At 38.7% G+C, this 14,232-nt stretch overlaps 1 protein-coding gene across 1 annotated transcript; it reads left to right on the top strand.

The window, feature by feature from the left end:
* The first annotated feature begins 2,464 nt into the window (after window positions 1–2,464).
* On the top strand, window positions 2,465–5,966 carry LOC124120279 (cell wall protein DAN4-like). The gene is made up of 3 exons (XM_046483069.2): window positions 2,465–2,510; window positions 2,990–3,484; window positions 4,065–5,966. Exons 1-3 carry the CDS (start codon window positions 2,465–2,467, stop codon window positions 4,304–4,306), a joined length of 783 nt encoding a protein of 260 aa, XP_046339025.2. The 3' UTR covers window positions 4,307–5,966.
* The last annotated feature ends 8,266 nt before the right edge of the window (window positions 5,967–14,232 follow it).

The raw sequence follows: 14,232 nt of genomic DNA, 5'->3' as shown, positions 1-14,232 counted from the left end.
TCAATGTGATGTACAAAAAATCAAAATATATGCAGATCATCGCCAGCTTTTGATCTGACATCCTTAATCATTTGATGAGTTTCTGAATATCCAGTCAGAATAGGTCCTTATAATTATCATTAACAAAAGACCACATTCGTCTTTCCTTGATTAATCTTTGATTTTGTGCTTGAAATGTTAAGTGTCATAATTTTGTAAAATTTTCTTTGATAGACCAACGTCAAACCATCTTACAAGTTAGATAGAATTTTAAAACTCTAAAAGCCCTCTTTTCTGAGGTGTCAATACATTTCGGATTTTGTTTGGGTTCGACAGTAGCATTGACAGCATTAAGGGAAAAATTCCTTGGGCCATGGGGCATTTGTCACTAAACGTGGAAACAATCTCTGTTCTCAATTGTTCAGGACAATTTGTCAAAAATGAAAGCAAATCGCATCTGAAGTTTACTTAGAACCACGTTGTGAAATACTATTTAAAATCTGCGGACTGGACATTTAGGAAAAGAGTAGGCAACCCAATGGGCAACAGTTGTGTTCCACTCCTTGCTGATTTGTGTCTCTATGCATACGGGCCAGACTTTTTGCTCGGATTGGCAACCAGGGACGTTTGCCAAGATGTTTAACTGACGATACAGATATATCGATTATCTTATACAGTTCAAAGTAGCAATTTAGCCAAAACCCTTCCACGGATTTACCCACCTGATCTAGAATTTCTAATAAAAGAGACCAGTGAAACCGTCTCTTCTCTTTCATATTTAAATATAGGCATTAAGATAAAGTGTGTCCATATTTGACAACATTTTGAGGAACACCTACCTAACACAGGGACGGTTCACTAACCCTTGTATTTGCTACTTAAAAAGTACTTTCATATTTGGAAAATCTTAAAAATATATACAAAGTAACAAAAAATATTTAGTGTCGCGAAAATTCTTTATCATACATTTAGGTATGATTATATACAAAATCAACTTTTACAAAAAATATTCTTGAAAACTAGGAGACCGATAGCTGTTGGAAGCGAAAGAATAAACGCTGGTCAAGTAACAAAAATGTCCCTTTGCGAAACGAACTGTGTCGATTGACGAGTGAAATGAGAAATATACAGTTTCTAAAGAAACATTTTCGAGAGAATAACAAACGGCAAGAAAAGATTTTAACTCCATAAACGACCGTCGGTCATTATTTTTCCTTGTCAATGTGGACCTAACGTAAAAAGAACGTCAACATTTTGGGTATGACATGTCAATTACGACAAAGGGAGACAATTTAAGGGGAGGTAACTCTTGTCTGACAATAGCTTCGTCAAATTGTTATGCTCACTGCAGTGAAATATCAAGTGTTATGTTCACTCCAGTGAAATATCAAGTGTTATGTTCACTGCAGTGAAATATCAAGTGTTATGTTAACTGCAATGGAATTATCACTTTTCTTTACTTCGGAAAACTCAGTCTTTGTGTATGACATGACACTTACCACAAAGGGAGATAATTTAAGGGGAGGTAACTCTTGTATGAAAAAAGCTTCGTTAAATTGTTATGCTCACTGCAGTTAAATATCAAGCGTTATGTTCACTGCAGTGAAATATCAAGTGTTATGTTCACTGCAGTGAAATATCAAGTGTTATGTTCACTGCAGTGAAATATCAAGTGTTATGTTAACTGCAATGGAATTATCACTTTTCTTTACTTCGGAAAACTCAATCTTTTACACTGAAGTATTATATACCATTAAAAAAAAGTAGGGGATATTTCATTTTGCGATCATACTTGTAACAAATGCAAATGATTACGAGACAAAGTAATATAGATCCTTACAGAGGAAACATTTCCAGTGAAATTCGGCCCCCAAACACAACAATGGCAACCCCAGGATCTGCACGTGATGCTAGTGATGATCATGGGGATTGAACATCAGATTTGCACGACTTTGAATATGAAGGTTATACCCACTGTGGAAGGAAATTTGAAGGTGGAAACATCAGCTTAATTGTTTTGGAACTCAGTTACCAAACGGTTGACATGCGCCGACTTACACAAAATGAAAGGTTACGTGCCCTTGGCATGCTACAGGTTGGCACAACACAGACCGTTGTGGCACGGACGACGAACGTTTCACAGTCTGTCATAAGCAGATTATGGGCCAAATATCGTGCTACACATTCTGTTAACGATAGACGACGCTCGGGTCGATCAAGGGCGACAACTCATGCACAGGATCGATTTATCCGTACTTTAGCCTTGAGAAATCGTGTCATAACGGCTAATCAGATTAGAGCTCGACTACAAGCAGACCCTGGTGTGAGAGTGAGTGCCCAGACGATCAGAAATCGACTGCACAGAGGTCATTTACACGCCCGACGTCCTCGTGTCATTCCATGTTTGAGAGATCATCACATTAGGGGAAGACGCCGTTGGTGTCGGGATCGTCAGCACTGGGAAAATCGACGTTGGAACAATGTAATGTTTTCAGATGAGTCGAGGTTCACTGTGGACTTCCTGGACAAGCGTAGGAGGGTGTGGCGTCGACGAAACGAACGTTTCCATGATGTTAACGTCATTAGACATGATCAATTTGGTGGTGGATCTGTAATGGTGTGGGGAGGCATCACTGCTGCTGGAAGAACGAACTTACATGTTGTTGCCGGACGTGTCACAGGCCAGTACTACCGGGACAACATCTTGGCAGCCCAAGTTGTGCCGTTAACAGAGGGGGGGGGGGGGGGGGGGGGTGTTACCCGTTATTGACTTTGCTTTCATGTCATGACAACTTTGCTGTTTGACCCTGGGTTTGGTTTTGCCTTTAGTATGGAAAATCTGTGCTTCACCGGCAGTACCAAAGGTGCGGAATACATTTACAAATGTTCCCTTAATGTCTTTCCGTCATTTGTTTCCTCTTTGGGTTCACAATTTCTGTGTCATAAATCTTGTAAATCCAATATCCCCTACTTTTTTTTAAAAGTTTATAATAAAAACATTTCTGTTTAGATCAAACAACCCCAACCACAACTGCTGCTCCAATAACTGCTGCTTCAACGCCTAACACCACAACCACCACCACTACAACAACAATACCTACCACCACCACTACAACAACACCTACCACCACAACCACCACCACTACAACTACAACGCCTACCACCACAACCACCACCACTACAACACTTCCCACTACTACAACCACGACAACTACAACTAAAACACCTACCACCACAACTACAACTCCAACATCTACCGCAACAACCACAATCACCACCACTACAACTACAACACCTACCACCACAACTACAACTACAACGCCTACCACCACAACCACCACCACTACAACTACGGCAGCTCCGGTTACGGGACCAGTCACGTACACATACCATAGCACCACAAAATCCTGGAATGCCGCACGCACAACATGCATACAGAATGGAGGTGATATGGCATCACTGGACACACAGGAAAGGTTCGACGCAGTAAAGAAGTTCCTAAATGGTGAGTATACAGGAATGCTACTGTTTTGTCAGAAATTGTATTATTCGAGTAGGCTAGCGTGTATCTTGCTAGACAGTATGTGGTAGGTTTCCATGAATTGATATCTGAGAGCTTTAGCGTACCTTACTGTACCTGATTAACGGATTTAATTAATTTTGTTTGTTTCAATCTAGTTTCAATGGTCACTAATAAAATCAAAACTTTATAAATTTTCGTTTTTTGGATTAAAGAATGGTCGATTGAGGTCGATGAATGGTTGAAAAAGCGTCATTCCTTAGAAACCTATGATCGTGGGTTTGATTGTGTGTCTATTTTTGTCAGCACCACACTACTACCCCTCTGCCTTTCCCCCAACATCAAGTTGACACGCCGTTAGACACCTGAAATAGAGTTTTAAGAGGCGTTAAACCAAACTCACTCACTCACTTCTTTCTTTGTGAATGATTTGAGCTATCATAAGTCTATGTTAACGTGGCTGGTTGTCACATCTTGCCATCTTTTGCATTTACATTATGCCTTGATCAATATAAACTACAGGGGTTCATTTGAGAGTGAAATTGCTCTTTCTCTTTCGTTAAAGACAGGAGAAGTTCAGGAAAGTCCATTGCAAATTCGCTATTGGTGGGTATCACCCGAAGTAGCACTGACGGGCAACTCTACTGGACTAACGGCGTCATCATGGACAACAACGACAAATGGACTAGTGGATATCCCCGAGCGGGACAAAGTTGCGGATATACGTCCTTTTTCAAAGGGATGACATATCAATCCTACACATGTTCTTCTTTTCAATCTAGATTTCTCTGTCAGACACCTGCTTAAGTTAAAGGTATCTTCTAATTGTGAATTGAGGGGTTAGTGATGGACAGAATGTATATTTTATCCTAAATACCACTCAGATAGAGAGCTTAAATTCATAAGATGGACATAAAATTATCATTATTTTATTACAATTTCCTTCAAATTACTAAATAATCTTTTTTTCTCAAAATACCTGACCCACACAGTGGACATAAGAACAGAAGTTCATTGATAAAATAAATTATCTATACCGTTCCCTCTCTATACACTCGCGTTCCCTCTTAATAATCTTCGTATACCCTCGCAGTAATGTCTTGTTGCACCATGTAGATCAGACAGGCGCTCCTTCAAGTTTGAGAATGTTACTTGTAAGGACGTGACATTGTGGTAAATGTTATCTTTATATTCGTGTTTTATTTCACTAATCTTCCCAGATTCAATTCAGATGCATAAAGAACCAGCAATGTGAAAACTATCTCTATATTGGAGAACATTTCAATTGTCAGCAGATGTGTTATGGCATATATTGTCTCCTGGCGTATATTAATTTTATGTCGCTGACGACAACATATGCCAACGTTCACGGCACGTATTGTCGCCAATCGTCATATGTTATCGCCGGCGACGATATATGCCGGGGATGCAGTGATTTGAAAGCAGATAGATATGACTGATTTTTAAATGACTCAGGATATTGTTAAGGCGGACACCATTATGGAAGAAGCTGTACATTATACTTTCATTGGCCTTCAGATTACAGTAATTAGATGAAATTGTTACTTCTAAAAGAATGGATATGATCTCATAACTGTTTTTTTTTTAAATACAAATTGAACTGAACATATAATTCTGCGACAAGAAACCACAATTGTTTTGTCTTATGAAATGGGTAGTGTTGGAGCATACCTCTGATACTAGCGCTGGTCATAAGGTTATAAGCCTGACTAACTTTCATCTATGGGCCATAACAAAGTTAACTAGTCAGTGTAGTACATTGTTTGAGTTTGAACACACAATGGCATTTAGAAAGAGGTCAAATGTAACAAATGTTATATTTTGGATAATACTTTCAAAGCGAAGTACAGATTCACGCTCAGGATTGGAACCCACACTGCCAGAGTGAGGCACATAATCGCCAGCACAAAAAGTCAACGATCTGACCAACTCAGCCACCGAGGCTTCCACTAAAACGACTGGTAGTGAAGATCACGAACTGTAATTTGTGGACCCCTCTGACAAGTTGGCACGGCTCCCAGAAGAAGGGTTAGATCGCTGACTTTGTGTGCTGGCGAGTACGGAGGGAAAAAACTGTTAACTGACTGAAATTGAAAAAAAATCACTATTGATATGAGAAGTGTAGTGGAAAACAGGGAGATTATGTTGCAAAATACAATTTCAAACATTTTCACAATTATTGGTTTTGTTTGTTAGGCTTAGAACTTTCTGACCATCCCTCGTACACTAGTTATAAAACCAGTTAGATATATATTGATTGCTGTTATGGTATATATTTATCTGTAAAACTTTGTAATGTGTGTGTACTTTTGTATATGTTTATCTATATGACATTTATTTAAACACCACTTCTATTTTGCTAAGTATGTTTATTAAACTATTCTGCACAATATATGATGTAATAGATTTAGGGGAGAGATATTTATAGTGGGGAAATCTTGTTTTTATATCCTCATCTACTGTACATATGAAACACTAAAATATATACTGTTTCACTTATTTTAATTTCTACAACATTCTACTCTATATTATTGTATGCTTATGTTTCCAAATAAAAACAGTAACATTTGGAATATACATCTCTGAATCCAAAGGCATATATACATGCCCTGCGTGTGTATATCACCTGACACACAAGGTTATGAAGTTGTCATGTAGGCCTACACTTTGGATCACGCCCAGCAATGGTTAAAAAAGTAATACTATAAAAACGCTAAATATTTCAAAGGCATCAATACCAGCAAAACAAGTGCAGACAATTTTTTAAAGTAATTTTAAGAGATATGTTTGGTTGTATAGTTTTAGATACACATGGTCATTTAGAAATGACACTGTTCGTCAATTTTCAAAGTTGCCATGGAACTCTCCAAAATACAACTTTGGAAAATCTCCAAATAGCAACAGACACCAGCGCTTTATGTGATCAATAAGGGAATGGAGTTTCGTGAAGCTAAATTGTAAAGCGTTCGAGATAGATGCCACAGACAAATTGGCATACTGACGAATATATATATCCCCCCGTCGGTGGGATAAAAATCAAGTCCAACATGTTTTCTTTGAATGTAATAATGATGATCATTATAATCAACATGACCATCATCATAAACAACATCGTTATCTCCAAGTTTTTTTATCATTTGTTTTTGTTCCGACGAATGCCGACAATATGTGCCGTGAACGTTAGCATATATTGTCGCCGGCGCAAACATATGCCGTCACAAGATACGGGGTTACACAGACTTCAATCTAATGGCCACTTCTTTGTCTATGATTGACATCTGCAATACCATTAATATCGGATTTTGTTTGATCAACTTTGTACATGTCTCTGTGCCGACAGTATGGTCATTAACTTAATTCTTTCCTTTCATACATGTTTGTTTTTGCACTTGGCGCTTCACGGAGACTGTGACAAAGCAGATTGGTGCCACTGAAAGAGCCGTCTATCACAAAATTCCATAACAATTTGAAAACGTTCCTAAGTAAATAAGAGTAAAACATTTCCTTCAGTAAGAAGAATGAACAACACTGACCGAAGATACTATACTGTCAAATATACTCCATGTACTTTCTGTTCTTTTGGGCGGCACCCGTGAAGATCCTCGGTAGAAGAGGTCTTCAGCAACCCTTGCTTGCAGTAAAAGGCAACTATGCTTGTCGTAAGAGCCGACTAACGGGATCGGGTGGTCAGGCTCGCTGACTTGGTTGATACATGTCATCGTATCCCAATTAAGTGGATCGATGCTCATGATGTCAATCCCTGGATGGTCTGGTCAAGACTCGATTATCGACAGTTGGAATGTTGCTGAGTGCGGCGTTAAACAAAGAAACAACCAACCAACCAACCAAAACAATTAAAACATCACACAAATAAGACACAATTCAAAATTCGAAATTTATCAAATAATTATGTTTCTCTTATAGAATTACACGAGCATTGATATTATTAAAAAGATCCTTTGAAGACGTTGAATGATATCAGGTATCCCGAAGAGAAAAAATTCTATACAGTCAAAGAAAATATGCTTGACCGTGATCTTCACATCACAAGCGACACAAAACGGAGGATCCTCATCTTTCAATAAAAATTCATGGGTAAAAAGACTGTGGCCAATGCGACATCGCAAAATTGAACTGGACTGGCAACCCAAGTAGGTATTATCTGGTGTTATTTGGTTTTATTCCATGAAGTTTGTTTATGCCCAACTGGGTATTCCACTTTGTTTGCATTAAATATTGTTAAGCCATGGCTCCTTTGTCTTTGACCGTGGTCTTACTAACTGAATTGTTAGTTAAACACCCCTTGGCAATGACGGAATTTCTTTTTTCCCCTATCATTTATCTTGATGATAGAACAATTTCATGAAAACCGTTTGTCGCCAGCCGGATTCGAACCGCGAAGTCCGCACTGAAGGCTAACGAATGAAGTCTTCTGCCAAGGCAACTAACAATTAAATATTTACTAACATCAGGACGAATTGCTTACCCGGTTATGAACTGCGAAATGTGTGTTTTGCAATTTTTATACAGAATGTTACTCAATGCATTCTGGTATTTGTACAGTAATTGTGATTTTGTAGCTTTTCCTTTAACGAAACGAACATATATAAAAGAAATTAATCTTTTCTTGATCAAGGCTTCGTTTGCTCATAATAGGCCCATCAACATGGGCAAGTAATATTTAGGTGCTTGATAAATGTGCTCGAGTTGGTCTAAAATGATTGGTATACTTGCCCCGGCGTTTCATAACCGCAATCGGCAAAGTGCGAGGTGCACGTGCGAAAGGCACATTTCACGTGCTTCCTGCAGGGCCTACTCACAGTTTTTCTCACAGTTGAGCACAGAGTTCCTGAATATCTTTCAAAAAACCTTGAACAAAACATGGTTGTTTTTCCTCGAAAATGTTTTAACGTTATTTAAAACATCGTTCAGACATATTTTTATTCAACTGAAATGAAAAAGTCTTTTGAATATGACTTAAGTTTTTCCACTAAACAAGAAAACTAAGTTTTTTTAACTGACTTAAGTTTTGTTTATGACTTAAGTTGTTTGATAAATACGGCCTCAGGCCTAACTGGCTTATACTAATACCGCTCCCTGTTACATTGTTTTACATTTGGGTTGACATCAAAACTTAGAGGTTAATTAGTGATGAAGTATGGCGTCAATACTCGTCCATCTCTGATGGTCCCGCATGCCCCGCACCGAGTGTGCAAGTGAGGGGTACTGGTCGTGTTGTGTGAGTGACTGGAGAATCTGTTCCTTTCGCCAAGTACGTATTATGTTACATATGAGTGAATGAGTTGCGTTTAACGCCGCTTTTAACAGTATTCCAGTTATATCGCGGCGTGTCAGCTTAATGTGGGAGGAAAACCCGAAGTGATGCAGGTCTCAGACGTTTACCACTTCGGTGAAACCCACGAGCACGGGTATGGTGCTGACAAACCTAGAAACATAATCGGGGCGAACCGGGATTCGAACCCACAATCATAGGTTTCTGGCGTGCCCAAGGGACGCAACTCTGCACAGCGAATCGCGGCGCCTTAGACGACTGGGCCCCTTTGAGGCCAAGGATGCGTGTCATTCTTGCAAAGAACAGTTGTACACACTTTCTTCAAACTTGGATCACCAACATCCTGTGAAATCCATGCGATACCAAAACCGGAGGAGAATAAATAAATTTCTTACTTGTGTGGCCCAATTGGGGCGTTTCCTATTAACAGAAGCTAATAAAAAAAGACAACAATTATGTGGATATCTGTATAAGTTCATATGAAGCAGTCTTAACCAATATTTAACACATCTTACAAAATAGGTAGTATACAAAGGAACTCTGCCGCATTCACCATAGACCACAGCATTAGATTATCTATATCCAATATATAACAAAAAATTACAAAACCTGTGGTGGGCAATTTCTATGCTTTCCCTTCTTTGATAGCCCCAGATTTCGCAACCATATAACAAATTTACAATTGGTACAATTTTCTTATCAAGTAGGTAAAACGAACCTAGTCTCCTGATCTGGGCCTTTACTTGCCACAATTCTTTAGAAAAACTGTTCAGAAAGTGTTTTTTACAGGTTCAGTAACAGTATCAATTAAAATACCATTTTTTTAATATCTTGATAAATGGCCATCCATTTTAAAAACAATATGTTACTCCTATCAATATTAATTTCCATTCACCTTTTCCGGGAGTAGAACTATTCTGAACAACAAAAGTTCCTGTGACATTGAATAAGATTTAATGCAAAGTTATGTTTTTTACCAAATATGAAACAATTTCGGTTTGCAACAGATAAAAGACTCCTGTAAGTGTTCAAATGGTTTAATTTGCCATCCTGACTTCAGAAAATGCGTGATTTCATAAAAAACCCAAGAACATACCAAAATGTCAATTTACAAATCAATAGCGTGTGTGTCCACCTCTGGTTGCGATTCAAGCAATACATCTTCGTCTCATGGAATGGACCAGGCGTCGCACAAAGTCCCGTGGGATATCTGTCCACATCTGCTGGAGCATGTTTCGAAGTTCCTGGAGTGTCTGTGGAACACGTGGTTGACGGCGAAGGCGCCGATCCATCTCATCCCACATGTGCTCGATTGGTGAGAGATCAGGGGAGCGAGCCGGCCAGGAGATGGCATTCACGTTGTTTTGTTGAAGATAATCCTGAACAAGCCGAGCAATATGAGGCCGGGCGTTGTTATGTTGAAAGGTAATGCCTGGGCCATGACGACGCAAAAACGGTGGAACAACAGGGCCGATGATCTCGTCGCGGTAGCGCTGTCTATGGAGATTTCCCAATACCACTATGAAACGGGTCCTCTGTCTTGCTGTAATCCCATCCCATACCATAACGCTGCCGCCCCTGAACCGATCTTCTTCCATGACACAATGATTGACGTAACGTTCACCTCGACGTCGTTGTACTCGAATCCGTCCATCGCTGTGGCTGAGGTGAAAACGAGACTCGTCAGTGAATAGAACTTGTCCCCACTGCAAAGACACTGTCTGCACCACTGTAGACGTGCTTGACGGTGGTTTCCTGTCAAAATGGGACGTCTGGCGGGTCTTCTGGCGACATTCCCTGCATATCTGAGGCGGCGACGTGCGGTTTGTGAAGATCATCGTCGAAGGCCAGGGATGCTTCTTGCAGTCACTGTTGCTGGCTGGAATTGATTTCGTACTTGTGTTGTTCAAATCCAGTTGTCTTGTCGATTATTGGTTACGCGTGGCCTGCCACTCCGAGGATGGTCTCAGACTGCATTCGTCTGTTGCCAACGTTGCCATAAACACCAAATGGTGTTTCTGTGGACCTTAAATTGTCCAACAACATCACGTTGACTCGAACCTGCTTCAAGCATACCAATGGCTCGCAGACGCTCATTTTTGGACAGGCGTAGCATTTCGTAATGTTGAATTGCGTAATTTTTATTGTTTTTCTGAGTGGTTGTTGTCAGCACGATGCTAAACAATGCAATCCCGTTAACGCACATGTTTTTATATCCATTGTTGGGTAGTGAAATGCATGGGGCTTGCATAAAAGTCAACTTTTGCATGGAATGCATGCTTTTCTGTAGCAGTTGCGTTTTTGTGACTTGATTCCATACATGTACTACAATATTGAAAACCAAACGTTACTTGTTTGAAAAATACACTAAAATATTGGTGTCACAGGAACCTTTGTTGTTGAGAATATTAAAGCATCAAGATGCCTCTGGAGCTTAATAACACTTTCTGCCACCAGAACCAGGTACAAACGCAATAATATTAAACGTGTGTTTTGTTATAAATATACCATCATCACATTTACCATATAAATATGCTACAAGTTCATTAATAAAAAGAGAAAATAGCACGGGGCTTAAGGGTCACCCTTGTTTCACACCACAAGAACTCTTTCTTTGTTTCTTACCATGATAATATGTTACAGTAGCTTTACATTTTCATACATACTTTTGTATCGGATAAAAATGCTATCGATAGTCGAGTGATCCTTTTTAAATCCTCTTTGATATTCATCAATCAATCCATGTACATCAAGAAACAAATCTAAACGTAAAAAAACGGTTTGTTAAAAATATATGCAAACATTTTACTCAAAACACTGAGCAAGGAAATACCTCGAACGTTATTAGGATCAATGACAGAACCTTTCTTTTGTAATGGTAATATTATTGCGGTGCTCCACGATTCTGGGTAGTCACCAGGTATCAGGGAATCTTCAGCAGCTTAATAGAATTCAGAAGTTATCATCATCCCCAGGGCATGTATTGTTCTAAAGATTTCATTTACATTCATTACATCTTGTTCTGTAAAGTCACTTGATAAAATGTCGTCTTGACAAAGGCAATAATCATCTAAGAATTCCTTAAAATAATCTAACCAAGAGGAAGGAAGGGCTTATACTAGGTTCCTGTGACCGAGAGGATAAATATTACAAGATGCCAAAATGCTGTACAGTCACTGTTCCTTGCTGCCTGATGGAGTTCATCGATGACTACCCTCTTGTGTTATAGTTGTTTTTGTTTACAAAGTTTACGGAATGCAGTCTTTGGTTTGTTATAACATCCATCATTTTCTGAGGATGAATATTTTCTAAATATATTTAAAAGATATTTAACTTGGCTTTACTTTTAATCCATTAAAATTTTGTATCTACATCTATCAATGTTTTACACAGATCAAGAAGTTCTCTACCACAATTGTTAAAACCATTGTCTTTGTACGATTCGGATACAAAGGTGGAGCTTCAACTTTAACATACACGGTATCTTCTAAGGGGAGGTAATCAGCAGCGTCAAGGTAAATATAATCAAGTTCAACACCCGTGCGACCGATGATGAAATCGCCACCAACAAAGAAGTCAGTATGAGGTAATTCTTTATTCAAAGTAGTAATATAGTTTTCAATATCTTCAATACCTCGATTGAACTGCGTCATATGCATATAAGCTTAACATACATTTATACTCAATATATAATAACATCAGGTCCTCTAATATATAGAGAGGATCCATCACGAGTGTTGTTTTTTTTTAAATATGGGAAATATCAACCGAGTCCTAGTTAATCTGTTAACGGGACGAGGATGATATTTCCCATATTAAAAAAACACGAGTGATGAATTCATTTTTATAATTTTAAAATTGTTGTTTCCCTTTGAAGGCATACATGCATTAAAATTAACATCAGTAACTTGTCGAAATCTTAGTGCGTGGTGATACATGTTTTCCATTGCCGTGTGAAGTGTCTGTGAAACCAAAAGTAAACAACGTCTTAACTCTTTTATTGCATATTCCTTAGCTGGGAAAATAAATGTTCCTCGGATTATTTGAAACAAAATATTTGAAGTTTTGATTATGGTAACAACAACGATCCTGTGTCATTTGATTATATCTCTGGTATAATTTCAATGATATATAGCTTGCGAATCAAACGGCGCTCTCACTTAAGGAATGTCTCGCGGGAGGAGAGGCCAGAGTTTAGTCGGTGTTACGGTCACTTTCAATGACAAGCCGGCGTCTTTTGACTGGCGTCGGGCGTGCATGTTTAACGAGATTAATCGTTATGTTTCCACCAGTAATATTTCCAGCAAACATAGTATAACATGCATAATTTGAGACCGCTGACTGTGTTGTCTACTGACGATTTGAACATAACGCGATTGGTCGCTCTGCATGACGGGAGTATCATCAACAAGCTGGGATGTCACAATGTGGGATGGAGTGTTTCGTGAATTCTTTTTTGATATTTGCTTGTGCTGGTCAGGGTTAATATGGTTACCTGCAATATTTGATTTGATTGTCTGCGTCACGCCATCGATCATGCCGTCCTCAACAGCGACAAATCTTCCTTGGAGATCTTTAGGCTTTGTGTTCGTCGTGTGCTTCGCCTTGTTCGACGATGGTGTTTCGATGACGAAACGTTGGTCACTGGGAATTTTTGATAATCTGCTTTCATCACAGTCAAATTCAATTCGGTACCATCAGCCGTTAACCTTTAATATCCATTTGGCAACACTGGTTTCACTGTAGCACTCCCCCTTTGATCTATTAAAACTTTGACTCCAACATCAAACATCAAAGGTATCCATGTTGTTTGTAAACACCTGCTCACGTGCACCAGCGAAAAAGTTCCCAATTCCGGTTATCTAATCTGCATATCTAATTTGCATACTTTTGTCATGTTTTAATGTCATAAGCTTGTCATACATAAATGCTGAAGTTAAATTCTATAATATAATATGTACCAGAATATCAAATCATGTGTTTCCTGTAATAGTAATTTAACAAGTTTCCATTCATGTAAATTTGGAATGAGAAAGCCTGCCGCCTGTCTTGTTTGCCATATTTTTAAAGAACTTCAAAGCGCCACTTGTCAAGGTTTCATGAAAATGTGTCCAATTGAAAGCAGATGAACTCTGTGATTGAATCGAAAAAAGTGTCACAATATTTGTATTACTGTACGCAGATGATGTAGTGATATTAGCCACAAATGCTAAAACATAATTATGGTAGATTTACGTCATAGCTATTGTATATATTAAAAGCTCAACATGAATACTACCAAAACTAATACTATTAACCTTTGGTTGATAATTTTTTTTATTACAAACATGATTTCAAAACTTGAAAAAGTTGATTCCTGTAACTACATGTACCTTTGTGTTACCTTTCCAAAACATCCAAAATTCACAAAGACACAGTT

This window comes from Haliotis rufescens, unplaced genomic scaffold, assembly GCF_023055435.1.
Source record: "Haliotis rufescens isolate VD_foot unplaced genomic scaffold, xgHalRufe1.0.p SCAF_3, whole genome shotgun sequence".
In the NCBI taxonomy this organism is placed as follows: Eukaryota; Metazoa; Mollusca; class Gastropoda; order Lepetellida; family Haliotidae; genus Haliotis; species Haliotis rufescens.
Note: the sequence above shows the minus strand (reverse complement) of the source record. Positions and strands in the feature narration are given on the sequence as shown.

What these genes read in the sequence shown, in the direction of transcription:
- LOC124120279 (XM_046483069.2), top strand. Translation starts at nt 2,465, where the DNA reads ATGTTTTCAGATGAGTCGAGGTTCACTGTGGACTTCCTGGACAAGC. An exon ending in TGTGGACTTCCTGGACAAGC is followed by an intron (nt 2,511 to 2,989) that starts GTAGGAGGGTGT and finishes ATTTCTGTTTAG; the next exon opens with ATCAAACAACCCCAACCACA. An exon ending in AGTAAAGAAGTTCCTAAATG is followed by an intron (nt 3,485 to 4,064) that starts GTGAGTATACAG and finishes CTTTCGTTAAAG; the next exon opens with ACAGGAGAAGTTCAGGAAAG.